The following is a 27,599-nucleotide window of genomic DNA, read 5'->3' on the forward strand; positions in this document are numbered from 1 at the left end:
GGCTTTACTAGGGATGCCATGTAATGATTTCATGTGTTTTATCTACACGTTTGGATCCTTAATTTGCGCACTTATTTTATTAATTGTAATTGATAGGTAAATATTCTCACATGCATGAACTCCTCTAATGACTCTATTCACCCCAAATCATCCAATCACAAATCATCGCAATCAATTAATCTTCCCAAGCAAGGCTATTTAACCTAACCAAGTCTAGCCTAATAGGGTCCTAATTGATCTACTTAAACATATAAGAAATTCAATTCCACTAATTCCAAATGCAATTAACAACTTAGCCAGGAATTAGAAGTCAACTCATAGTCAACTACTCGAGACGAGTGCGATGGCGATCCTTGAAAATCCTTCGAACGCGAACTTGAACTCAATTGGTTCACGGGCTCCAATTCTCGGACAAACTAGCCCAATTCCTAGGCCACGGGCCAAAATTCTCGGCCAACTTGGCCCACGAGCCAGGCTCACGGCCTAGGTTCTCGGCCCACTTCACAGGACACGGCCCAAGTCAGATTGGGTCATGGCCCGGCCAATTGGCCCACGGATCAGGCCCAAAAACAGGGCACACGGGCTGGAAACAGGGCACGGTAGGGCAATCCGGGGCTGTGGTGGCTCTTCAAGAGGGCTACGAGCGGCAGATGGTTCCGAGGTCGAGGGTGGAGGTGTGAGGTGGTCGGTGGGAGGCTATGGTGGTCGGTGGTGGTCAGAGCAGCGACGGCAAGGGCAGAACAATCCGGTTTTTCCAAAAACTGGGCAGATTGAGCAGTCCGGACGGCGACGTGTACAGTTTCAATTTCGGGGACTGATCTGGGGTTTTTCTTTAGCTGGAAACGTTGTAGAGAGGTAGAGGAAGGTGTGTACAAAGTTTGGGGTGATTTCGGGTCCGTTTGCTATGCGAACGGGCTCTGTTTCTCCAAGTCAGACTTTAAAAACTGCACTGTACAGCAGCATGGCAGGGGATGGTTTGGGCTGTCCGGGATTCCAATGGCGTCGAGACTTCGTGAGGTGGTTGGTGGAGGTCTGAGGGGGTGTCGGGGGACGTCTCTAGTCGCTCATGGTGGCCGGAGTAGGGCGGAGCAGCAGCAAACAGAAGCTGCAGCAAGCAGAAACAAGGGTGCGATGCAGGGGCAGAGACAGGGGAGGTTTGGTCGGGGTTGTTTGGGTCTCCGACAGTGGTGGAGCTTCGTGGGGCTGATGGTAGAGCTCTGAGGGGGTGTCGGGGAGTGAGTGGTGGTCGGAGATGGGCGGAGGAAGGCGGCGGAACGGCGGACAACTGCTGAGGACAGAACCGGGCAAAACAGAGGCTAAAACAGAGTAGACTCGAAGTAGCAGTTGTTTCAACTCCTCCAACGGTTCTGTGGCGGCTTCCGGTGGTCGAAGGTGGTGGCTAAAGGTCGGAGGAATGTTAAGGTGGCTGAAGGACGTGGTGGTGTGCGGTAGTGGGCTGGTATGACAGCAAAACAGAAAGAAAAAGAAGAGGAAGGGTTGGTTGTGCAGGGGAGTTCACATGGAAAAGAGAGAGAGGAAGAGAAGAGTTGCCGCCTTTGACCAAGAAGGAAGGGATAGAGTGGGCCCCATCTCATTTTAATTTCTTGTCTAGGCATTCATAAGAAAACCTAGGGGAAAATTTGTCATTTCAAAAAAAATTGGCAAAGGGTAATTTGGTCATTTTGCAACCAAGGATAATTCGAGCATCCGAAAATCCAACGGAGGGCAATTTACTCCAACCTCGAGTCAATTTGGTTAAAATGAGGCTCGGGTGCTAGAATTTCCATTTCTACGGTGCAACGACCAAACGATCGTACCTTAAACTAATTCGATCGACAAATCGGGAATTTTCCAATTTCCGGTACTAAATCCTTAGAAATTCAATTCTGAGCAACGAACTAGAATTCACGGTCTTTCCATAACTGAATTCTATTACTAAATGGAAGCCAAATTTCCAGGGCGTCACATAACGCCCGATAAGTCATTCTCCGGAAAACGACTTAGGCTATCTCTCCATCGATCGATCACTTCAATTTAGGTTGGTAGAGAAGCGGCTGATCCTTTTTCCTCCTTCCCGGATGGTCCCATTCCAACATTGTATGTATAGGTTAGCTGTATTTCTGCTTTTGTATAAGATGTTAGGTTAACCATCAATCAAATGAATTCGATGACGATTACAATCACTTCCTGTTCCCCTATTAATTCCCATCTTGTTCAACCCATTTCCATATCCATTTCAAGTTGATCAAACATGGCCGACTCCAAATCGCAGAGGTAATACACCCACCAACCCTCAAACCTTTTCTTTTTCGTTTAATTCCTTTCATTTTTTTCCCATTTACGGTGTATTCTTCTTCTTCTTCTTCTTCTTCTTCTTCTTCTTCTTCTTTTCTGCAGGTGTGCAGTTGTTACAGGATCAAACAAAGGCATTGGATTTGCCATATGCAAGCTTTTGGCTTCCAAGGGGATTGTGGTGGTATTGACCGCAAGAGATGAGAAGAAAGGACTTGAAGCTGTGGACAAGCTTAAACTAGAGTCTGGCCTCTCTAAACATGTCTTCTTCCACCAACTCGATGTCTCCAATCCTGCCAGCGTTTCGTCTCTTGCAGACTTTGTTAAGCACCAATTTGGAAAGCTCGATATTCTGGTACGTCCCTAGTAATCGTAATACTGGCCTCGGCGTTTCTTTTAGAACCAACGAAGATATATGAATGTTGTATCCCCAACACCTATGCAGAGTAAATGGCATATTTCAGATAATCTTGCGGTAGTACTATTAACATTTTATCATACTATTAAGAGTGCATTAGCGCAAGTGCAAGAAAAGTGCAATATCGAGAAGAGAATTCTTGATGTACCTCGGATTGTGGTTTAGATTGATATATGAGTTTAAGCGTTGGGATGCTGTCGCATGGCTGTGACTAATGGGGACTATGAGACCAGCCCACAGCGCTAATTTGGACACCACCACCATACAATACGAGGAATATGTTCGAATTTCCGTTATCTATGTGAGGCGCACTTGTTTTACCAAAGAGTGATGTGATTGACTAGGGGAATTTTGGTGTTTAATTTGACATGTAAGAGAATCCGAGGCACAGTATTCAAAATCACCAAGTTGTGCTTCTCTACATATTTTATAGAACACATAGTTTCGATCCACGAATAAGACATATAGGATACATAGCAACATCATATTTTGATGGCCAGATTTGAATGCTGACTTATGAGAATATTCAAGGCCAAAAGTTGTCTTCTCTAGCACTTTTTGCACTCTGCTTTTCGATTGGTCTTGTGCTTTACCGTGATGATCTAATTTCTTTTTAAGGTGAACAATGCTGCTGTCTTGGGATGCCTTGTGGATGCTGATGGTTTAAGAGCAGGCGGCATGGGAAATGTATGGTTTTCGTTTCTCTGGTCATGGTGTATGGAGGGAAACGTAATTGAACTCCTTCTGTAAGATGACATGATGAGCTCCTGAAATTTTAAGATGCATATTCCGTGTTGGACCATGCCAATTCTGTGACCTCTGATTGTCCTAACATTCTCTGTGGAATGATGCAGAAGCAACTTAAGTGGAGTGAAATCTCGACGGGGACATACGAGTTAACTGAAGAGTGCATTAACATCAACTATTACGGTGCCAAAAGGATGGTTGATGCACTCATTGGCCTCCTCCAACTATCTGACTCGCCGAGGATTGTTAATGTTTCCTCCGGCGCCGGGAAGCTTGTGGTAAGAAGTGCCAAAGTACATTATTCCGGAGTTAGTTCCCAGTAACTAAAGAATGGAAATTCACCATTGAGTTATCCCATCGAAGGCAAAACCCATTATAACAATATAATACTACAAAGATATCACTTCGAGATCTTCTTTTGAAATCGAATTACATGACTAGTTTCCCTAGAGAATAAATAAATTTTCAGAATCATCTTTCTAACCTTGTGATCAGTTTTTCCCGGATGGCTGGGCTAAGAACGTCTTTAGCAATGCCGAATGCCTCACGGAAGAAAAGGTGGACGAGGTATTGAAGGAGTTTCTAAAAGATTCTAGGCAAGGTTCTCTCGCGACCAAAGGCTGGCCAGCTTCTCATTCTGCTTATATAGTTTCTAAAGCGGCGTTAAACGCTTACACGAGGATTTTAGCAGCCAAGTACCCCAAGTTTCGTGCAAATTGCGTCTGCCCTGGATTTGTCAAGACGGATATATTGCACCAGACTGGTTTCTGGACACCGGAAGAAGGTGCGGAGGGTCCCGTGAGTCTGTCCTTGCTGCCCGATGATGGCCCATCTGGCCGATTCTTTCAAGGGACGAAAGAATCGTCCTTCGTCTCGTATGAGGATGATTATTATCTTCCAAATGGCGAAAAGTTTGTCCTTCCTGATTTTAATTGAAGATGTTTCGTCTTCAAATGAGGGAATGTAGGCATTTGCAATATCCTGCCTTTGTGTGAGATGTAGACAAGTGGAATAGCTACTGATACAAAAAAGAGAATAATCACTTTCCCCTCCAATAAGGATTTGAAATATGTTGTTCGATGGACCATTCATGTAAGGTTTACACCTTGATAATTGGATGAATAACTTTGTATTGATTCCAACTTTAGTCACAGATGATGAAGGTGCACTCCTCAGTAATTGTCTCTCTGGGAATTGACCCAAGCAGCGAAATACTTTTACCAAAGGTTGATTTTTGGTTTTTATCGAATCTAGTTCAGAGGTGATTTGGAGAGGAATTAAATTGGGCAATAATAATCAAGAACAACTTAATCTACATTATAAATAATTGTCAAAATTGAAAATTGATAAATTAAAACTGAGAAAACACAGACGTGTTTTTGTTGATGATCCCATTTACAACAATTCAACGAGGCTTTATATAGCCTCCTACAAAGTGTAACTGCCTATATTTACAAGTGATTACAACTCCTCAATTATCATTGGACTTAACCGTCACTGAGTATCTTCATCTTCAATTAGCATCTTCAATTTCTCTTCTTCCTTCAGTTTCTCTATATCCGACATTTAGCCAAATTTGTGAAGTGTCCAAATTTTGGACGGAGTTGTTCAAACTCCTTGGGTCAGATTTGAACTTCTCCACAAACATGCGTCCACAAACCGATGGACAAACAAAGCGAACCAATGCCCTTATCGAGCTCTACTTGCTCACAAAATGAGCTCTTTTTGCGACATGTCGTGAGCGCAAGCCAAAATGATTGGCTTAAACCGCTCGACGTGGTGCAATTCTCATTCAACTTACACAAGAACAGGTCGACTGGCTGAAGTCCATTCGAGATAGTGATGGGCCAACAACTGCTCACCCCTGATACCATAGCCACGGTGTACAAAGGTAGTAGTCCTTCAGCTTTCAAGTTTGCCAAGGAGCGACAAATGGAGACCAACCTGGCCCAATCTTGTCTTTACAAGGTGGCAAAACGGAAGAAAAAATTTGCTAATGTGGACATATTTTTATAGCTTTATAATAATATTTTTGATTTTTTCTTCTTATTTTTTCCTTTTTCTTGTAGTCGGCCCTTTCCAGCCGTCAATCAAAAAAAGGGTAAAGAAAAGAAAAAAAAATGAAGAAAAAACCAAAAAAAAAATTTAAAATTTAAAAGAAAATTTTTAAAAAGCTAATGTCAGTACTGACTATGTTATGTAGGACGACTGGCATCCACGTTAATAATTTTCGGCCAAAATTTATTGGATGAATTCAATTGGCAAAAATGCAAAAGGTTTAGGACTAAATTGACACAAATACAATAGATTTAGAACTTTTTTTACACTTTTATCGGCTTAAGTCTCACCGGTGTTCCATGTAAGTATGGTCAAGCTATATCACAAGGGCCTAGATGATCCAAAGCGCATGAAGTCACATCAAACACCAATGGGAATTTGAGTCGCACAAGATCAGGAAGTCAAATCCATCATAACCTTGACCCAAAAAAAAAAAATCCATCATAAGCAGAAGTTATGTTCATCGAAAATATTACCCCCACCTTCATGAGTTTATGGCGAAGTGGAGGAAAGGAGAACACTAGAAGTGTCAAACGTTGTGTAGAACACTCATTTTAGTGCTAAAAATTTCCGTCGGGTCATTTAAATTCCAAATCGAGAAAAAAATGATTACTAAAATGTCTCCAGTGAGATATTCCGCCAAAATTATACGTGGTATTAATATTTAATATTTTGATATAAAGTGTCATTTAAAAAAAATGACTCCACGTGGGCTTACACGTGGACTTCTAAACTTTAAAATAAATTGAAATAAATTACAATTAGATTTAAAAGTAAGCTTAAAACTATATTTTTAAAATACAAATTTTATTTAAAATAAATTCAAAAATAAGCTTAAAAAAAATTAAGAGAGAGAGAGAGAGAGAGAGAGAGAGAGAGAGAGAGAGAGAGAGAGAGAGAGAGGTGGAGAACCAGGCGGCGAGGGGGTCGCCGAGCCTCGGTCGGTGGGGGTCACCAGCCACTAGCTAGGGCATGGCAACTCCCGTCGGCCAACCCCCCAACCCATGGTGAGGCAGCGACAGCAACATCTATGCAAACCCTCGCTGCTTGATTTCCAACGTTGTCTTTTTTTTAAGCTTATTTTAAAATTTATTCAAATAAAATTTGTATTAAAAATTGTTGTCATCTTAGCCATGTCAAAACCACGTAGGAGAGAGAGAATATTAAAAAAACATCATTATTTTTCGTTAGTCCAAATTGACGGAGTTAAAGAAAATGACTCGATTGCACCAATTTGATAAATTTTAAGCTTAAATGCACTTTTTATAAGTTTTAGGACTCAATTGCACTTTCGTAACTAGTTTTAGGACCTCTAATACACATGTCCTTTTTAAAAAAAATTTCTAGTTTTTTTATTTGTTTAATCTGATTAAGTTTGTATTTTTTATTTTTTATTTTTCTATTTCAACTTTTAGCTTCTTTTATTTATTGCTGATTGGATCTGGCGAGCCATGTCGGCTTTAAATATTAATAACAACTGCCTTATCGGATTTCCGACCAAGCAGATCGGAGCTGGCACTCCGAGAGAAACTTTTGATACTGTAGTGAGTGTCCTACATAACATTTAGCACTCATGGTGCTCTTCTCCCTGAAGAGACTACTCGAAAGTGAAGCGAGTTGGAAATCGACAGTCTCTATAGTAATTCCCCAATCAAATCCAACATTTCCACGATGAGGCAACAAGGGCGTCACTGGATTTACTAGGGGAGAATGTCACAGACCAAAGAGCACTAGGTCATCAATCCAAAGGAACCCACATCATTGGTCAGAAAGGGCTCATCATAACCAATAGATTAATTTGGGGCACTTGTTCTCTACTATTGGGTTTGAGTAACAATGATTGATTCTCTCAACCGTTGGATAGAACAAATCTCCATCATTGGAGTGATGGGACGAGGATCAATATCCTACACTGCAAGATCAAGCGAATTTCTTTCATCGGATCGATTAGACAATGATTGATATACTCTACATTAGATCATATAGAAGGTCATTAATTGTAATTAGAAGGACTTTTGTAAATTTGGAGAGCTCTCCCCTCATTTGCATTATCCATTTTATTTGAGCAATGCAAATAACCTAGAGTTTCTCTAACAATTCCGTTCCTTGAGTGTGAGAGTAAGAGTGAGGGCAAAACTTACTTAGGCCGAGTCCAGTGACCCAAGGCCTAAGTGTGGCACGGTTCGCAATTGAAAAAAATCATCTGGGACATACGTTGGTCGATTCACTTCTCTCCAAATCCATGAGCGAAGAGGTACGCTATCCCGTCATTCATGGGGCAAGGCGAGGATGAACCTTACCAGGTTATATAGGCCCTCATTTCAAATCACTTCCTCCTCCATCCATTTTAAACCAATTTTTTGCTCGTTACCATGAGGAAATTCTCCCACTCCATCATGCTTTTATTTTCGATCGAGCTTGGTCAAAAGCAGACCACTGATCTAAAACCTTGTCAGCTTTTAATGAAAGTTTATGTTAATGGTAGGTAAAAGGACATTTTTAGTGCTAAACGTTGTGTACGAAGATCACTTTGGGACTAAAAGTTTCAATCGGATCACTTTAGTGCTAAGTTTTTTGAAAAACGATCATTTTAGTGCCAAGTTCAATTTGCTACAGCGGAAAATCTGACGTGGCAGTATTTTATTATTATTTAAAGATGACGTGGCTCCGGTGAGGTCTAGTCAACAATTAAAGAAGGTAAAAATTGAAAAAAAAATACTAAAAATAAAAATACAAAATTAATTACTTTACAAAAATAAAAAAATAAAAAATGGGAAAAAATCAAAAAGTACAATTTTTTGCAAAATAAATTGAAAAATTAGGTTACAAATTAACAAAATAAGTCAAAACTAAAAATAAAAAAATCCGAACTTTTACAAAACAGGCAGCAAGGCCGTGCAAGCCCTCGCGGCCACCCCCCCGATCGCCCGCAATGGCCGGCGGTGGGCGGGGGCCGGCGGGCCGCGAGCGAGGACTCGCGGGCCCTCACCAAGATCGAGCGAGGGTCGCCGGCCCTCACCCAAATCCGGCCAAGGGTTCAACGACCTCAGCTGGCCATGCCCCACCACTGCCGACCATTGCCGACGGTGGTGGGGGCTGCATGAGCCCTCGCCACTTGGTTCTCTACTTAGAAATGTCCCCCTTTTTTTTTTATAAGTTTAAGGTTTTTTGTTAAATTTTTTAGCTAATTTTTAAATTTATTTTAAATAAAGTTTGTATTTAAAATTAATTTAATTTTTAGCTAATTTTTAAATTTGAATTTGGTTATTTTGATTATTTTAAAGTGTAGATGTCCACGTGGCAGGGCACGTGGATTTATTATTTTTTTAAATGTCATTTTACATTAAAAATTAATTATTAATGCCACGGGGCGGTTTTGGCCGGATAATTTCGCCGGAGGCACCAAATGATCCTTTTGTCTCCGACTTGACACTAAAGTGATTCGATTAAAATTTTTGGTACCAAAGTGATCTCTATACACAACTTTTGGCAAAAAAAATGTCATTTAGACTATTTCTCGGAGTAGTGAGAGTATGCCAATGCCGCCGAGTATGTTTCCCAAGATATGGTTGTTGGGAGTCGAACCTAGAACCTCATCGGTTTAACTGTCTAAGGCCTAGGAAGCTCAACCAACTCGTCCAATGCCCCATTAGCGCCTTTGAGTTTTTTTTTGTGTCTCCTCTTAGATCTAAACTTCAATGTGATAGGAAGTTTCTGTTCTTTTTTGTTCTCTTTCATGAACTGCTGCTTTCTCTCGCTTGGGCCGTCGTCAATCCTATTGTTGGATGTGAAGACAATCACTGGTCTTCCTCCTTTTTGGGACCAAGCCTCGTTAGGTATTAGTCCATGTTCTTGTTTCTCTGATTTTGCCTATGAATATCTTCGATATGATATCCCCATCGAGAAATTCGCTTGGTCCGAAGGTGAAGTTTCTTTTGAAGAGCACGCTGCTTTTCTCCTAAACTGGCTCTCCCGATTCATATTATGTCATTCTTCATCAAGTGTTTCTAGAGAGTCTATCGATTTTGCTTATTCTGTTTCTATCGGACCGAACATCGCTCTTGGCCGGACTACACCTCCCGTGCTGTATAAAGCCATATCATGTGCTCGAACTGTTTTGTTCGACAAGCACCCCGATCCTTTCTTTGGCCCCTTTTGGATCCTCCAAGCGTGAATCAACTTGAAGGATAATCCGTAACATGTTGGTGGAACACATTGCTAAGCAATGGTCACCATGCAAAAGCTTGTTGCTTGCTTCGTCAGACGATTACTAGTTTCAAGATGCACAAAATACCAGATTACGAGACATGAAAATGAAGAAAAAGCCATATGTGGTTCTATTCGTTGTCTTTAAGGTTCCAGTTCAGGCAATCTCTTGCTAAGGAGTCAATTTTTTTGGCAAAGGTCCTTGGTTCTCTCTCTCTCTCTCTCTCTCTCTCTCTCTCTCTCTCTCTCTCTCTCTCTCTCTCTCTCTCTCTCTCTCTCTCAATAACTTCAGTTTAGGTTGAAGCTTAAAAGTCATTGACTGTTGTTAACCAGTGAAATGAACTGGCACTTCCCCAGTTATCGCTCTACTTGGAGGCCACTTAAATAACTCTACTTCTGTTGCCCAAGATAGCTGTATCTCTGCTTTTGTATTAGATGTATCATCAATCAAACCAATTCGGAGACGATTTTCTGTCACCTAACAATCACTTCCTTTTGCCCTATAAGTTCCCATCTTATTGAGCCATTTTCCATGTCCATTTCAAGATCGTCCTCAATGGCGGACTCCAAATCTAAGAGGTAATACACCCACACCCTCAAACCTTTTCATTTTTGTTTAATTCCCTCCAATCTTTTTTGCCATTTTCGGTGTATTCCTTCTTCTTCTTTTTTGCAGGTATGCAGTTGTTACGGCTTAAGTACACTACAAGTGCCAAAACTTATGTACAACGCTCACTTTAGTGTCAAAACTTTCAAAATGATCACTTAAGTGTCAAATATTTTTTAAAAACGATCACTTAAGTACCAACTTTTTTTAAAAACGATCATTTAAGTGCCAATTTTTTTAAAAAATGATCATTTCAATGTCAACTTCACCGAGCCACGTCAGCTCAAATATTAATAAAAATTAACACATGTCGGATTTTCGGTAAGCTACGCCAGCTCAAATTGGAGTTGGCACTAAAGTGATCGTCTTTAAAAGAAGTTGGCACTTAAGTGCTCGTTTTTAAAAAAGTTGGCACGTAAATGATTGTTTTGAAAGTTTTGGCACTAAAGTGAGCGTCGTACACAAGTTTTGGCACTTCTAGTGTTCTTTAGCCTTATTGTTACAGGATCAAACAAAGGCATTCGATTTGCCATATGTAAGCTTTTGGGTTCCAAAGGGATTGTGTGGCACGTCCCTAGGAATCATAACACTGGCCTCGGTATTTCTTTTAGAATCGACAATGGTACCGAATGTTGTGTCCCCAACATCCATGCAGAGTCGATGATGTATTGCAGACAAACTTACTTTAAGTATTGTTGTCATGACAATACTCCTAGAATCCAATCTTCCCTTTGGATAATCTTCAAGAGGACCAATCTCCAATATGACAGTTGGACAATTGTTGTAAAGATCAAGGTAGACGTTGAAGTCGATCAATCAAAATTTTCGTAGATTTGATCGCCCATACGATCAATTTCAGGTTGTCAAAAATAGAGCATTTTGGTCATGGAAGGTACCTTCCCTTCTAAATGATTATTAATCAACCAAGATATCTAGCATGATTGAATATGTCGCATAGATAATCTTGGCCAATCAAAATCTCTGATATAAGGAATCTACACTAGGTTACTACTAGTTGTCGGCGGACGATATAAAATGTCTCAAAATAAGATAGTGACAAGGTTGTTGTTGCAGGTAGTTTGAGTACTCCACTTATAGCCACAATCACCGGTTATATCCAGTTTTCCAGTTATATGAAATCTTTCACCAGGCTTGTGCTTATTAAGACTTTCGGAATCTTCTGCTTATATCTAGCTGCCGTATATTCTGATTATATCTAGCTTTTGCAGGCTTTTGCTAATATCAGGCTCTGATCATATCTGGGTTCAGGGTTATGTCCAACTCTTTCTTGGAAGACACTTCAAGTACGATAGTGATGTAAATCCTCGTAGACTTAATACTTTAGTACCTCCAAGTTCATATGAATTTCCATTCTTCTAGACTTGTTCACTCTGGTTCTTTTAGCGGTTTAGAATCTTCGCAATGATCATATCAAAGGTCCATTCAATGTGGATATTACCAAAAACACAAACAACTCGTGCATTTTTCAAGATCAATATAAAACATGGATAATTTTATCAACTTCAAAATATATCAGGAGGTTTTCTCAACAAACTAAAAATATTGTGTGAATTATTGGATATAATTGAGGTGGGAAATACTGAGAGTCCTTGACTGGCTTGAGTGCTGCAATCTCTGTTTTATCGCTTAACTTGTAGTTGTGTCACTCTTTCCGTGGATGTAGGTCGCAACGACCAAAGCATATGAATCTAGTGTCTAATTAATAATTTTTGTTCCGCAAGATAGCTATATCTCTGCTTTTGTACATGATGTTGGTAAATTATCAATCAAAAGTGTTGGATGATGTTTTTCTGTCATTGCTTTCTTAGAAATAGGGCCTGTCCCAATTAGTGAAATACCTTTCATCAAAGGTTGTTCTTTGGATTTTTTAAAACGGGTACAGTGACGATTGAAACATGAATTGAATTGCCTAACAAGGATCAAGAAATACAATTGAACGAAAGAAATGCAAGTATTGGAAATTGAAATATTGCTAAACTGAGAAAATACATAAGTTTATTTTATGATGATGTGTATATATACAAATGCCACACAACCTTCTATAAACTATAAAGTATAACTGCCCATAACCAATTAATACTCTAATGATGGTTACAATCACATCTCCGTAACATTAGACCCATGATCACATGTCGACCTTATCCACGGGCGGTTACAACATCTCAAGAGCCATTGGACTTAACCGTCAATTTGTGTCTTCATCTTCCGTTGGCATCTTCATTTTGTCTCATTTCTTCATTTTTGAGCATTCAACACTTTAACAAATTTATGAATTGTAAATTGTTGACCGATCGCCATCGTATACCAACAACAGTATACCACGATTTTCGATTATCTTGATGTTATCGATAAGTGTTTCTATTATCGAGAACTTATCGATTAACAAATCGAACTTAACACCGAGCTGGCTATTCACTTAAATTGACATGTAGATTATAAAGATTTGGTCACTTTTTGGTGTAAACATATGCCACTTTTAAAAGATTTAAAGCTTTTTAATTCTTTTAAATATTTGAAAAGGTACATTTGATTACCTCTGACGATTCGACTGGACGTGTACTAATGCTTATGGCCCTTCAAAACTCACGATATGATAGTTACTTTTTCCCTCAACCCAAAAATGTGGCACTAATGTATCAGTTTGTAATTTTTGGTTGTGTTAACTCTTCGTTCAATTGGATTTCAAGCAATTTTTCTTGTTAGACTTTTCTCAACAACTGCCAGAAAAAAGTCCTAACCTTCTCTCCCAAACACACACCGATCTAGGTTACTAGAGAAGGGGCTAATACTCTTTTCTCCCTCGTGAACAAGGTCCTGCGTCTACTTACTTCTCATATGTATGCGGTATACAAATGGGTCCAGGCTTCAAAGTCCTTTATGAAGCTAATTCCTAACAGCTTCAAAGTCCTCTATATAAATTAGTAGTTGTGTGGAATTTATACAAGTGGAATGGATACGGATCTAAACAAGGGAATAACTAGATCAAAATAGAGAATAAAAACTTCACTTTCCCATTGAATAAGGATTTGAAATATGTTTTTGAGTGGACCATTCATATAAAGTTTACATGCTCTTCATTCATATATGTTATTTCAACTCCGGAAAAAAAAGAAAAGAAAAAAAAAACCATGCCTCAAAAATTTGGTTTACCTGAAAACTATAAGATTTGAGATGCGCTACTACCAAATCTAAGCAAGAGATATGAAAATCATGGATTCATTCTCTAGATTGTAATAACAAAGCCTCCCTGGTTTAGTTTTATGGTTTTGCTTGGCCATATTTTTAGAGTTGCTAAAATAAACAAAGTTATTAATAAAAGCGATACTTGCTTTATAACATTTCAATTCGAGTCTTTTGATGAGTTGTCTTTGTGCTCTAATATATAAAAGAATTGATTTTGTAATAATCTTTGGATGACGGTAAGATCGATAGTCTATTTTGAACCACAAAAAAAAAATTAACAATTAGTTAAAAATTATTTTGGGGTCCATTCTTTAAGAATTTGTGACTTTCAAAATATTGTGATTCTCTTAGTCACCTAAAGTCTGTTGTACTGGCAAAGCCCAACATATAATAATTATGCCAAAGCTTGGGCTTCATCATACAATCAGTAGACTACTTTTGTTTCTTGATTTGGGAAATATTTTTCTAACAATGAACGCTTGTATCATATATAAAATTGAATAAATGAAAAAAAAATTCACCGTTTATGAAAATGTCTAAACATAACTTGTTATTGTTATTGAATATTTTCTACTGACTAATTAGTTCAGGAGATGCAAACGAATATTATTTGTTTACTAGAGGAAAATGTTGAAATGGGAAGGTATTAGCCGACCCTCGAGTAGAACCCTCCAGCGGCTCCTTCTATTGGGTTTGAGGCAAGTTTTTTTTTTTTTTTTTTTTTTTTTTTTATGCTGACAAAGTCTGAGAAGTCTTTTTCCGTTAAAAAACCTAGGCTCTCTCTCTCTCTCTCTCTCTCTCTCTCTCTGCAGGTTATGAACCATGCTTCCTCCTCACGCGTCCCCATCCCACTTTCTCCGAAGGTGGGGATTCGAACCTCCTATCTCCCTCTTACCAAATGGGTAGAGTGGCCATCCCCCAGTGATTAATAACTTGAGTTTAGGTTGCTAGAGAAATAACTTCAGTTTGAAGAAGGAAAAAGGATTAGCTCCCTGGAGCTAATCCTTTTTGCTTCTTCCCTTATGGTCCTACTCCAACATACTTCTTACATGTACATGGTAAATAAGTAGGCTGAAGCTTAAAAGTCATTGACTGTTAACCTTTGAAATGAACTGTCACTTTACCAGTTATCGCTCGACTTGGAGGTATCTTAATAACTCTGTTTCTGTTGCCCAAGATAACTGTATCTCTGCTTTTGTGTGAGATGTTGGTTAATTATCAACGAAAAACCTATTCGAAAACAATTTTCTGTCACCTAACAATCACCTCCTTTTCCCCTATAAATTCCCATCTTGTTCAACCCATTTCCATGTCCATTTCTTGTTCATCGTCCATGGCAGACTCCAAATCTAAGAGGTCCTCAAACCTTTTCTTTTTTCGTTCAGCTCCTTCCACTTATTTTTTCCCATTTTCGCTGTACTCCTTTCTTTTCTTTCCTTGTTATTGCAGGTACGCAGTTGTTACTGGATCAAACAAAGGCATTGGATATGCCATATGCAAGCTTTTGGCTTCCAAAGGGATTGTGGTGGTATTGACCGCAAGAGATGAGAAGAGAGGACTTGAAGCTGTGGAGAAGCTTAAACTAGAGTCTGGCCTCTCTAAACATGTCTTCTTCCACCAACTCGATGTCTCCAATCCTGCCAGCGTTTCATCTCTGGCAGACTTTGTTAAGCACCAATTTGGAAAGCTCGATATTCTGGTACGTCCCTAGTAATAATAAGACTGGCCTCGGTGTTTCTTTTAGAACCAACGAAGATACATGAATGTTGTATCCCCAACACCTATGCAGAGTAAATGGCATATTTCAGATAATCTTACGGTAGTACTATTAACATTTTATCATACTATTAAGAGTGCATTAGCGCAAGTGCGTGAAAAGTGTAATATAGAGAAGAGAATTCTTGATGTACCTGGAACTGGGGAATAGATTGACATATGAGTTTAAGGGTTGGGATGCCGTCACATAGCTGTGACTAGTGATGACTATGAGACCAGCCCACAGCTCTAATTTGGACACCAACACCATACTCTTACCAGGAATATGTTCGCATTTTCCTTATCTGAGGCACATTTGTTTTTCTAAAGAGTGATGTGATTGACTAGGGGGATTTCGTTGTTTAATTTGACATGCAAGAGAATTCCCTATATTCATGAAATCTGAGGCACAGTACTCAAAATCACCAACTTGTGCTTCTCTACGTATTGTATAGAACATATAGTTTCGATCCATGCATAGGACATATAGGATACATCACGACATCGTATTACATCCATCCATGTGTTCTGTAATACAAGGATGTACACATGGCTTATATACAGATGACAAATGTTTCACCTCATTTTTTAACCTTCAATCTAGTCAGTTTAAGATGGAGTCTAGTCAGTTAATGATTGAGTTTGTTGGCCATATTTGAATGAGGACTTATGAGAATATTACAGGGCAAAAGCCTAGCGCTTTTGCACACTGCTTTTAGATTGGCCTTGTGCTTTTATTGCAGAAGAAAGACTTGGTGATAAAATTTGTTTTCCAGGTGAACAATGCTGCTGTCTTGGGATGCATTGTAGATGCTGATGCTTTAAGAGCGTCCGGAATTGGAAAGGTATGGTTTCCGTTTCTCTGATCATGGTGTTCAGATATAAACTTAATTGAACTATCAATTGTCTCGATCCCGAAAGTGGCGCTAGTTATCCACTTGAAGGTCATGGCAAAAAGACCTCTGCGATATTTGTTGTCGTCTATTCAGTCTTGTGGAATTATTACAAGGGATTCTTTCATGAGAGCCTGATTGCGACTGAAGTTGTGACACGTTGTCTTAATAAGATCTTCCTGGTTAGGAATAAAAGTCGCAAAAAGAAGAAGCACTCAAGAATCAGCCGGCGTGAATTAGCATTGTGATCCAAACGCAATGTACCTTGATCTTTTTTCTTGTAGCTAACTCCTACTATAAGATGACATGATGAGCTCCTGGAATTTTAAGATGCAGATTCCGTGTTGGACCATGCCAAATCTGTGACCTCTGACTGTCCTTCCTAACATTCTCTGTGGAATGATGCAGGAGCAACTTAAGTGGAGTGAAATCTCGACGACGACATACGAGTTAACTGAAGAGTGCATTGACATCAACTATTACGGTGCCAAAAGGATGGTTGATGCACTTATTGGCCTCCTCCAACTATCAGACTCGCCGAGGATTGTTAATGTCTCCTCCGGTGCCGGGAAGCTTGCGGTAAGAAGTGTCATAGTACGTTATTCCAGAGTTAATTCCCCTTAACTAAAGAACGAAAATTCACCCTTGAGTTATCACATCGAGCAAACCCCATTTTTGCAAGAGAATACAAAGATATCACTTCAAGATCTTCTCTTGAAATCGAATTTCACGAAGCTTTACGTTAAGCTAGACTAGTTTTTCTATAGAATGAATACCATTTCAATCATCTTCTAACCTTGTGATCAGTCTTTCCCGGATGGATGGGCTAAGAACGTCCTTAGCGATGCCGAATGCCTCACCGAAGAAAAGGTGGATGAGGTATTGAAGGTGTTTCTAAGAGATTTTATGCAAGGTTCTCTGGAGACCAAAGGCTGGCCTGCTTCTCATTCTGCTTATGTAGTTTCTAAAGCGGCGTTAAATGCTTACACAAGGATTTTAGCAGCCAAGTACCCCAAGTTTCGTGCAAATTGCGTCTGCCCTGGATTCGTCAAGACGGATATATTGCACCAGACCGGTTTCTCGACTCCGGAAGAAGGCGCGGAGGGTCCCGTGAGTCTGTCCTTGCTGCCCAATGACGGTCCATCTGGCCGATTCTTTCAAGGGATGAAAGAATCGTCCTTCCTTTCGTATGAAGATATTGTCCTTGCAAATGGCGAAAAAATTATGATTCCTAATTTTACCTGAAGGTGTTTCAATTTCAAATGAAGGAATGTATACATTTGCGGTATATTGCCCCTCCCACTCGCACGGGTTCTTCTATTGAATGAAGAGGTTGCCCATTTTATTTTTGTGAGATGTAGACGAGTGGAATAGCGACTGATAGATAAGAGAGAATAGTTAAGGGATAACAGCAAAACAAGAATTTTGATTTCCACTCTAATAAGGATTTAAAATAAGTTATTGTATTATTGGCGGAATTGTGAAGTCTGATAGAGAAAAGTAATATACAAAGCTTTTAGTGCTAACGGCGTACATGTGATTTCTATGATCACTATATATGCGCTAAACTCATGCTATATATTGGGGAAACATCTTTTGTATTTATAATGCCGAAGCTTGAAACAGTGAAACTTGTAATTTTGATACTGATATTGTTAATGGAGAGATTACCTAATGCGGTACATTGACTGTTCTCCATCTAATTTTGAAAGGGTTTTGCGCGTAAACAATATTTGCTTATTATTTTTTCTCTTCAAAGGTTCGCGTTCCTAATAGTAAGGTTTACACTATTGATTGTATGAACCTCTCTATATTGATTTCCTACTCTCAAATGGAGATCGTGCCTAAAAATTGTGATTAGTCAACTAACTGTTAAGATTCAAGATGCGCAAACATTAAATCAAATCGAGAGACATATCATGGAGTCAATCTCTAGATTGTAACCAAAAAAGTATCAAGTTTTTTTTTTTTCTTTCTTTTTTGAGGTTTTGCTTGGTTATGTTTTGGACATAGCTAAAATTAAAAAGTCGCTCAGAAAAAGAGATACTTGCTTCACATTATTTGAATGCGAGTCTTTCGGTGAGTTGTCTGGTTGCCGCTAAGCTATAATAACCATGTCAAAGCTTGTGCCGTCCTCAGATGATGAATAGACTTATTTGAAATAAAATCCACAATTTTTTATTCATGATCTTTCAAGGTTCCAAGAACTTTTTTTTTCTTTTTTGGTCGAAAGGTTATGCAGCTGTTTATTATATATTAGAATGTCATCCATCGCGGGGAATGCATTAGACCAATAAAGAAAGTCTTGTTATCTCCTTGTTGTAAAACATCAAATTATATGTCTAATGAAGAGCAAATCCGTCCTATGTCTTTCGCATTTTAATTTGAGCAAAATAAAGTGTACATAAGTGAACCGTAAGAAAAATATTATTTGCAATCATTTTTATGTTGATAATTTTAACGTGACATGTGAAAAATAAAACTGTATTCAATTGTTTAAGTTGGATTTTTTACTTAATTTCACATGTATGTCATTTTTCTTTGCTTTTTTTTTTTTTATGTCAAGAAGGGTCACCAGCGACCCTCGCCGACTGCAAAGCCCTCACTCATACTAGGCAAGGCGGCATTCACCCGCGGCCGGTAGCACTGCGAAGGCCTCTCATAGAGTTATTGTGGCCTCGTTGGCCACAGGCGAGGGCATGCAAGCCCTTGCTAGATTTAGGTGAAGCCACCTTGCTCGTGGCCGGTAGTGTTAGAATACACAAGTGAGTTATGTTAGAAAGTCCCACATCAGAGAAATAATATAGTGTTGAGCAATTAATATATCTTAGTTAGCTCATAACTCATCAATTTAAGCTTTTGAGTGAATGTTGATCTAACTGGATATGTTGACGGGTTCGAACTTGAGCTTTCTCTTAGCGATCTCCCCACCGATCTCCTTGGGTGAAGGTAACAAATGGTATATCGATGTTTTTAATTTATGACACTCAATTGGAAACAGATTGATATTTCTTGTGCTGACTATCTTTAGATGTTCTCCTTGAGTTCGGTCTTACATTATCTCATCTTGATTTTTAAACAGATTGATGTTTCTTATGCTGACCATCTTTAGACGTTCTCCTTGAGTTCGGTCTTACATTATCCCATCTTGATTTTTCTTTCGTACCGTGAATGCCCACCCTCTCTCTCTCTCTCTCTACTGAGCCTACACAGGAACTGCGTCATTGCATACCTCATCCGTGATATTTTCCTGCACCACTCGTTACTTGTGGTCAGGAGAAAGAACAAGCACCAGTGACTTGCACAAGATAAGCTGCGAGTCCATGACCTTGCACCTTGTGTTGTGTGTGAGTAAACAAGCAAAAGTAACAGTGAAAACTTCCCAGTAGCTACAGTTTGGAATCAAAATGGCAGAGTCAACAAAGAGGTATACTCTAATTCTCTCGTGTTGAATCCCGTTTCTTCTTCCTCTTGCGTGCAGGGACTTTCTTATCCTTCTATTTTCGGTATTTAGCTCCGCAGTCGTTGCAGAGAATTCCTCATTCATCAAAAGAAAACAGGGGAAAATTAGGACAGAAACAAGAAAGGCCTTACCTTTGCATGTGCAAGATAAAGAATTTATGTTTAACGTTGTTTTCCTATGGAGAAAAGACTGTCTGGGTTTTGAAAATCTCTTCAGATTTTGTCTTCACTGAAAAAGAAAATGAAGACCGTTCCCACTTTTCATTGTTCTGTTTTCTTGGGTATATGAAATGCAGAATTTCTTTTTGAAATTGAAACTAGAAGAACATGTTGGTTTGTTGCCCCATCATAGAAAAACTTCTTGAAACAAACGGTCCCTGAAGATGCGGACGGAAAAAGACATTACTAGCCATCGCTCTAGTCCGATGGCCGGGACTCTCGCCGGATATTGGGTGAGGGCCTGCCCTCGCTGCATTCGAAAAACATGCAACTATTATTAAGAATTATTCATGTCAGCGTTAGCCGGTCAAATGGACTGAGTTGGCATAATTGCAAAATGTTAGGACTAAATTGGCACAATTGTAATAGAATTAAGGCTTTTTTTGGTAATTTTCCTATTCGACCCATTTCCATATCTATTTCAAGTTAATCATCAGTTGCAAACTCCACATCTAAGAGATAACAAACCCATTAACCCTCAAACCTTTTTCTTCTTTGAATTCCTTCCAATTTCGTTTTTTCCCCATTTCCACTGTACTCCTTTTATTCTATTTTATTGTTGCAGGTATGCAGTTGTAACAGGATCAAACAAAGGCATTGGATTTGCCATATGCAAGCTCTTGGCTTCCAAGGGGATTGTGGTGGTATTGACTGCAAGAGATGAGAAGAGAGGACTGGAAGCTGTGGAGAAGCTCAAACTAGAGCCTGGCCTCTCTGACCATGTCTTCTTCCACCAGCTTGATGTCTCTGATCCTGCCAGCGTTTCATCTCTTGCGGACTTCGTTAAGTGCCAATTTGGAAAGCTCGATATTCTGGTATGTCCACTAGGACTCATAATACTCGCCCTCGGTATTTCTTTCAGAACAAAGAAAGATACGGAGTGTTGTGTCTCCAGCATCTATGTAGAGTTGATGATGTATTGCAGATGAGCTTACTGTAGTACCATGAAAACTTTATCAGTACTATTAAGAGTGCATTAATGTAGGTGCAAGAAAAGTGCAATATCGAGAAGAGAATTCTTACCCTTCAATCTAGTCAGTCTAAGATTGATTTTAATGGCCAGATTGGAATGCTGTCCTATGAGAATATTAGAGGGCAAAATTTGTCTTCTCTAGCACTTTTTGCACTGTGTTTTACGATTGGCCTTGTGCTTGTGATGATAGAATTTCTTTTCCAGGTGAACAACGCTGCTATATTGGGATGCATTGTTGATGCCGATGCTTTAAGAGCAGCCGGCATCGGAAAGGTATGGGTTTTGTTTATCTGATCACTGAGAGGGGTGCTTGTTATCCACTTGAAGGTCACGGCAAATACTGCTCTGTGACGTCTACTGTCATCTATTCAGCCTTGTGGAGTGATTGCAAGGGATTCTTTCATAAGAGCATGACGCGAATTATTGCACTGAGGTCGTGACACTTTCGCTGTTTTAATAAGTTTTACCGGGTTAAGAAAGAAAGCCGTGGAAAGAAGCATTCAAGAATCAGCCGGTTTGAACTAGCTTTGTGCTCCAAACACAATGTACCTTGATATGATTTCTTGCAGCTAACTCCTTCTATAAGACGACATGATGAGCCCCTGGAATTTTAAGATGCATATTCCGTGTTGGACCATGCCAATTCCGTGACCTCTAACTGTCCTTCGTAACATTCTCTGTGGAATGATGCAGGAGCAACTTAAGTGGAGTGAAATCTCGACAACGACATACGAGTTAACTGAAGAGTGCATTAACATCAACTATTGCGGTGCCAAAAGGATGGTTGATGCATTCATTGGCCTCCTCCAACTATCTGACTCGCCAAGGATTGTTAATGTTTCCTCTGGCGCCGGGAAGCTCGCGGTAAGAAATGTCGAAGCACATTATTTCAGAGTTAGTTCCCAGTAACTATAGAATGGAAATTGACTATTGAGTTATCACAACGCAAAACGCATTTTTGCAAGAGAATACATAGATATCACTTCGAGGTCTTTTCTTGAAATCGAATTACATGGCTAGTTTCCCTAGAGAATGAATAAATTTTCAATCATCTTTCTAACGTTGTGATCAGCTCTTCCCGGATGGCTGGGCTAAGAACGTCTTCAGCGATGCCAAATGCCTCACGGAAGACAAGGTTGACGAGGTATTGAAGGAGTTTCTAAAAGATTTTAGGCAAGGTACTCTGGGGACCAATGGCTGGCCAGCTTCTCATTCTGCTTATATAGTTTCTAAAGCGGCGTTAAACGCTTACACGAGGATTTTAGCAGCCAAGTACCCCAAGTTTTGTGCAAATTGCGTCTGCCCTGGATTCGTCAAGACGGATATATTGCACCGGACCGGTTTCTTGACTCCGGAAGAAGGGGCGGAAGGTCCCGTGAGTCTGTCCTTGCTGCCCGATGACGGCCCATCTGGCCGATTCTTTGAAGGGACGAAAGAATCGTCCTTCGTCTCGTATGAGGATGATTATTATCTTCCAAATGGCGAAAAGTTTATCCTTCCTAATTTTAATTGAAGATGTTTCGTCTTCAAATGAGGGAATGTAGGCATTTGCAATACGTTGTCTTTGTATTAATTTCTGCTTTCAAATAAAAATCATGCCTGAAAGTTCTAATTGCTCAAATAACTATAAGATTTGAGGTGCGCAAGTGTCAAATCTAAGCAAGAGACATGCAAATCATGGAGTCAATCTGTAGATTGTAACCAAAAAACTGCCTTGTTTGGTTTTGAGGTTTTGCTTGGTTTAATTTTCGACGTAACTACAATCATATAAGATACTAAGAAAAGTGATAGTTGCTTCACAATGTGTTTGCCAGTAGCATTAATAGTATCATGAGATTTTGATTGCACTTCACTAATGTTATCTGTCATACATCATCAACCCTGAATAGATTTAATGGATTTTTTTTTTTAAGGGAAAGAGGACAAAACCAAAACTCATCTTTCTTGAAAGGTGGAAGAAAATAAAGCCGCTTCATTAAGAAATTAAAAAATTAGATTAGAAAAGGGCCCGCTATGAATAAAAAAAAAAAAGGAAAAAAGGCTGGAATCTACACATTGGTTCTTTTTTTTTTTTTTTTGCAATTTTTGTTGAACCGTATGCATCAAAAGGTGCATGTACGGCTATTAAGAGATACAAATTTTATCCTAATCAACCGACTTTATCGAGAAAGATTACTTTTTTAGGCCAAGAGGTTGATAGCGAGATTTCAAATCAACTTATTGGTCTTACAGTATATCTCATTATAGAGAATGATAACAAGGATCTGTATTTATTTATAAACTCTCATGGCGGATGGGTAACTCTTGAAATAGCTATTTATGATACTATGCAATTTGTGCAACCTGATGTGCATACAATATGCATGGGATAAGCCGCTTCAATGGGATCTTTTATTCTGGTTGGCGGAGAGATTGCCAAACGTCTAGCATTTCCTCACGCTTAGCGCCAATGAGTTTTTTAAGAACAAAAAAAAAGGCTATGCCTTCGCCATAATAAATAGGAATATTAAGTAATAATAGCATGGCAATTCGAATTCGATATGAGAAATTTTTTGTTTCAAAACATTAGATTATATTTTGAAAGAGTAGTATGAAATTAGTATAAAAATAAAGGGTATTCTCGATTTTATCTTATTTATCGGTGACCGTTACCATTTTGGCGTCACAAACATTTTTGTTTTCACAACAGAAAACTTTTAACAATATTTATGTTTTTGTTATGAATGGGTACACAAAAAAACTTTGGGATTGCTAATCACAGATGAGATAAATATATAAAAAGCAATGGAGCCATCTTAGTATTTTTTTTAACTGCTCCGAAAGGAAGGATGGTAATTGGATCATTTGCCGATCCGAATCAGATAAACCCCGTATCTAATCTATATATTTTTCTCTTTCTTCGATCGAAATGGAAGGTAAAGTGAATTCTATTGTATAGTGTATGCAATGCACAAAGGATACCTATATAGTTGCTCAATTCTATCTTTCTTTTTTTTATTATTCTTTATATCTTCTTCTCACCTCATCATGCGCGATAGAAGAACCATTTGTTATATTATCGGGATAATGATACATCAACCTACGAGTTCTTTTATGAGGCACAAATGGGAGAAAATATCTCCTTTAATAAGGAGCTGGTCAATGATACTCGAACATGTACTTATTTTGAGTGCTTATTTATTTTCTATTGGTATCTATGGATTGATCACGAGTCAATATATGATTAGAGTCCTTATGTGTCTTGAACTTATCCTCAATGCGGTTAATATAAATTTCGTAACATTTTCAGGTTTTTTGGATAGTCGACAATTAAAAGGAGATAGTTTCTCCACTTTTGTTATAGCTATTGCAACGGCCGAAGCAGCTATTGGATTAGCTATCGTTTCGTCAATTTATCGTAACAGAAAATCAACTCATATCAATCAATCAAATTTGTTGAATAAATGAACAAATAAGTAGTATTAATTATATATTATTAATTGTAGAAATCAGAATATTCATCAATTCAAATTAGCATGTACAATACGTAGGTTTGAGAAAAACATAAGAAATCAAAGTATCTTGGGCCGATCTCATGACTCAATCCGGAATTCGATTGATTAGAAAATTATGGTAAAATCCATTGAATCGTCGAGTGTCTAAATATATGATACATTTACAAGTTTACTAGATCGAAAATTGATGATATTAAAAAACTTATAGATCCGATGTCACATTCGGTAAAGATTTAGGATATATGTATAGGATAAAGCTAAGCAAATTGCTTCTGCTCCAAGAACAGAGGACTGTGTTGGTTGTAAGAGATGTGAATCCGCCTGTCCAATGGATTTTTTTAGCACTCAAGTTTATTTGTGCCATGAAACAGCTCGAAGCATGGGTCTAGCATATTAATGTTCCATAAAAAATACGTAAATACATTTTGAATTCAATTGATTTTTTTTACCAACAAAAACCCATTCTCGAAAATAGATAATATATTATTCTTTTTTCTTTATTGAGTATGGATTTTTTTTGTCCAAGTGCATCTTGTCTTTACCACGAATTATTTTCCTTGGTTAACAATAATTTGTACTTTTGCCGATATTCGCAAGTTCTTTAATTTTCGTTCTACCTCATAGAGGAAATAAGGTAATAAGGTGGTATACTATATGTATATGCTTATTAGAACTCCTTTTAATTACCTATACATTTTTTTTTATCATTTTCAATTGAATGATCCATTAACCCAACTAAAAGAGGATCATAAATGGATTCATTTTTTTTATTTTTACCAGAGATTGGGAATAAATGGACTTTCTATAGGACCTATTTTACTGACATGATTTATCACCACTTTAGCTACTTTAATGGCTCGGCCGATTACTCAAGATTCCCGATTATTCCATTTTCTGATGTTAGCAATGCACAACAGTCAAATAGGGTCATTTTCTTCTCGAGACCTTTTACTTTTTTTCATCATGTGGGAGTTAGAATTAATTCTCGTTTATCTACTTCTATTGATTTTTTTTGAGGGAGGGAGGGAAGAGACGTCTGCATTCCGATGCAAAATTTATTTTGTACACTACGGGGGGTTCCATTTTTCTATTAATAGAGGTTTTGGGTATTGGTTTATGTGGTTCCAACAAACCAGCATTAAATTTGGAAACATTAGCTAATCAATCATATCTGGTGGCACTGGAAATACTATTCTATATTGGATTTCTTATTGTTTTTGCTGTTACATTACTGATTATACCCTTACATACATGGTTACCAGACACGGCCGGTTCGGTGGAACCGCCGGTTCCGGGCCGGTTCCGGTTCCGCTTCGGAACCGCCGGTTCATTCCGATTCATTTTTAATAATAATTTTTAAAATAATAAATAATAAAATAAATATAATAAATTATAAATTATAAAATACAATTAAATTGTACATTGTAATAAAATATGGGCAAAAAAAAAAAAAGGAATGGGCTTGAACTTAATGAATTATCATTAAGCGCCTACATATATTCTTGGGGATAGAAGAATCAAAGCTCATGTAGTTCTTTTACCTTTGAGAACCCCAACTTACCTCATCGTCAATCGTCGCTACCCGTTGTGGTACCCGTGGCGGTGGTATCTCCAACATCATCACTAAAAAATTCGTGTTCACAATCTAACTCTTGGTGTCGATATTTCGCCCTCGTCCAATCGCCGACACAAGCTTGAGCTTCCACAGAGTCCGAGCTTAATCTTGAACGGCGAGCGTCCAAAATTAATCCTCCAGCACTAAATGCTTGTTCAACTGCAACCGTTAAAGAAGGGGTTGCTAATATTTGACGAGCGATGAGGGCGAGAATTGGATACTCGATTTGGTGACTCTTCCACCACTTCGAGATTTCGAAATCTGTACTATGTTCTGCATCACGAAACTCAAATTGAGTGGTTAAATATTTTTCTAATTCAGAAATACTACCTGTTGCCCCCTTTTTTTTTTTTTTTTGCCTACTCTTAAGCATATTATACCCTCTACTAAGTGAACTACCACCTTCGCTACGTGAGGCAGTAGATTGTAAAGATCCGTAATCACTTAAACCATATCTACTACAAAATTCTCCATATAATGCTACTATAGATTCTTTAACATGTCCTAATATATTTGAAATATCTATTGAATCTTCCAAATGTAAACAATCATGATAATACACATTCAAATAATCTTGTAAACCTTCTAATTTAATACGTGGATCAAAAACAATACCATCTAAATAGACAAGAGGAATTTGCAAATAATAATGCAACCATTTTTCTCGCATTACTAAAATAGTTCGACCTAATTCGGTATCATTTTCATATTCACTAAAAACACTACCAATATTAACACACTCTATTAAAAATAAATGCGTTGTAGAATAATAAATATCAGATAAAGTCTTAGTAGCATCATTAAAAATTTTCAAAATATCTAAAATTTTCTTGCAAACGTCCCAATGTTGAGGAAGTAAAGTAGTTTCGGGAATATTTTGTGAAATAAACATACATAATAAATCTTTATATTCAAAAGTTTGCCGAAGCAACTCGCACGTAGAATTCCAACGAGTCGGAATATCTTTTGGAAATCTTCTTGCCCTTCTCCCATTTTGTTTACAAAATTTTCCCCATGATTTCATACATTGGAGACGACTCCATAAAAATTTAATTGCACTTTTTATTGGGGCGAGAGAAGTGTCAAGAGTTCGTAAACCATCTTGTTCACATAAATTTAAAACATGACAAGCACATCTAATGTGAAAAAATTGTCCGCCAAAAGTGGGTTTGCAAATATTTTCTAATTTGGGAATAGAAGCGGTATTTGCGGCGGCATTATCAAAACCAATTGAAAATACTGTATTTATTAAATTATATTCTTCTAAAACTTGCATAATTATTCTATAAATATTATGAGCCGAATGGCTTTCATCAAAAACTCGGAATGCAATAAGTCTTTTTTGAATCATCCAATTGTCATCTATCCAATGACACGTGACACCCATATAAGAATGAATTTGCCAAGGATCACTCCAAATATCGCTACCTATATGCACACGTCCATTGAATTCCGCAAAAAATTTTGCTAAAGATTTTTTTCCTTTTTTATAAAGATGAAAAACTTCGCGTTTAAGAGTATTTTTTGGAATAGTTGGCGCTATGAACCAACGCAAGTATTTATCAAATATTTCATATTAAAATTTTCACCAGTATTAAATGGAGCATGATCAAGGGCAACATATTCACCTAATGTTTGTTTATAAAGTGCTTCGGT

General features: G+C 38.3%; 2 protein-coding genes and 1 long non-coding RNA gene across 6 annotated transcripts; all 3 read left to right on the plus strand.

The window, feature by feature from the left end:
* The first annotated feature begins 2,176 nt into the window (after window positions 1-2,176).
* On the plus strand, window positions 2,177-4,431 carry LOC115748568 ((+)-neomenthol dehydrogenase-like). Its single transcript, XM_030685088.2, has 5 exons — window positions 2,177-2,274; window positions 2,398-2,647; window positions 3,329-3,397; window positions 3,565-3,735; window positions 3,953-4,431. Exons 1-5 carry the CDS (start codon window positions 2,252-2,254, stop codon window positions 4,391-4,393), a joined length of 954 nt encoding a protein of 317 aa, XP_030540948.1. The 5' UTR covers window positions 2,177-2,251; the 3' UTR covers window positions 4,394-4,431.
* On the plus strand, window positions 2,237-22,505 carry LOC115748567 ((+)-neomenthol dehydrogenase-like). 4 transcript variants are annotated; one of them, XM_048285656.1, is made up of 5 exons: window positions 2,237-2,274; window positions 20,427-20,676; window positions 21,039-21,107; window positions 21,528-21,698; window positions 21,907-22,505. In XM_048285656.1, the coding sequence occupies exons 1-5, from the start codon at window positions 2,252-2,254 to the stop codon at window positions 22,345-22,347; spliced, it is 954 nt and encodes a 317-aa protein (XP_048141613.1). In that variant the 5' UTR covers window positions 2,237-2,251; the 3' UTR covers window positions 22,348-22,505. The 4 variants fall into 4 exon arrangements, with proteins under 4 accessions (XP_048141613.1, XP_030540945.1, XP_030540943.1 ...); XM_030685085.2 differs by lacking the exon at window positions 2,237-2,274 and adding an exon at window positions 10,257-10,300; XM_030685083.2 differs by lacking the exon at window positions 2,237-2,274 and adding an exon at window positions 14,782-14,888.
* A 1,462-nt stretch (window positions 22,506-23,967) lies between these two features.
* On the plus strand, window positions 23,968-25,365 carry LOC125316693. Its single transcript, XR_007199781.1, has 3 exons — window positions 23,968-24,045; window positions 24,151-24,156; window positions 25,354-25,365. It is a non-coding gene; the product is annotated as an uncharacterized LOC125316693 (long non-coding RNA).
* The last annotated feature ends 2,234 nt before the right edge of the window (window positions 25,366-27,599 follow it).

This window comes from Rhodamnia argentea, chromosome 9, assembly GCF_020921035.1.
Source record: "Rhodamnia argentea isolate NSW1041297 chromosome 9, ASM2092103v1, whole genome shotgun sequence".
NCBI classification, from domain to species: domain Eukaryota; kingdom Viridiplantae; phylum Streptophyta; class Magnoliopsida; order Myrtales; family Myrtaceae; genus Rhodamnia; species Rhodamnia argentea.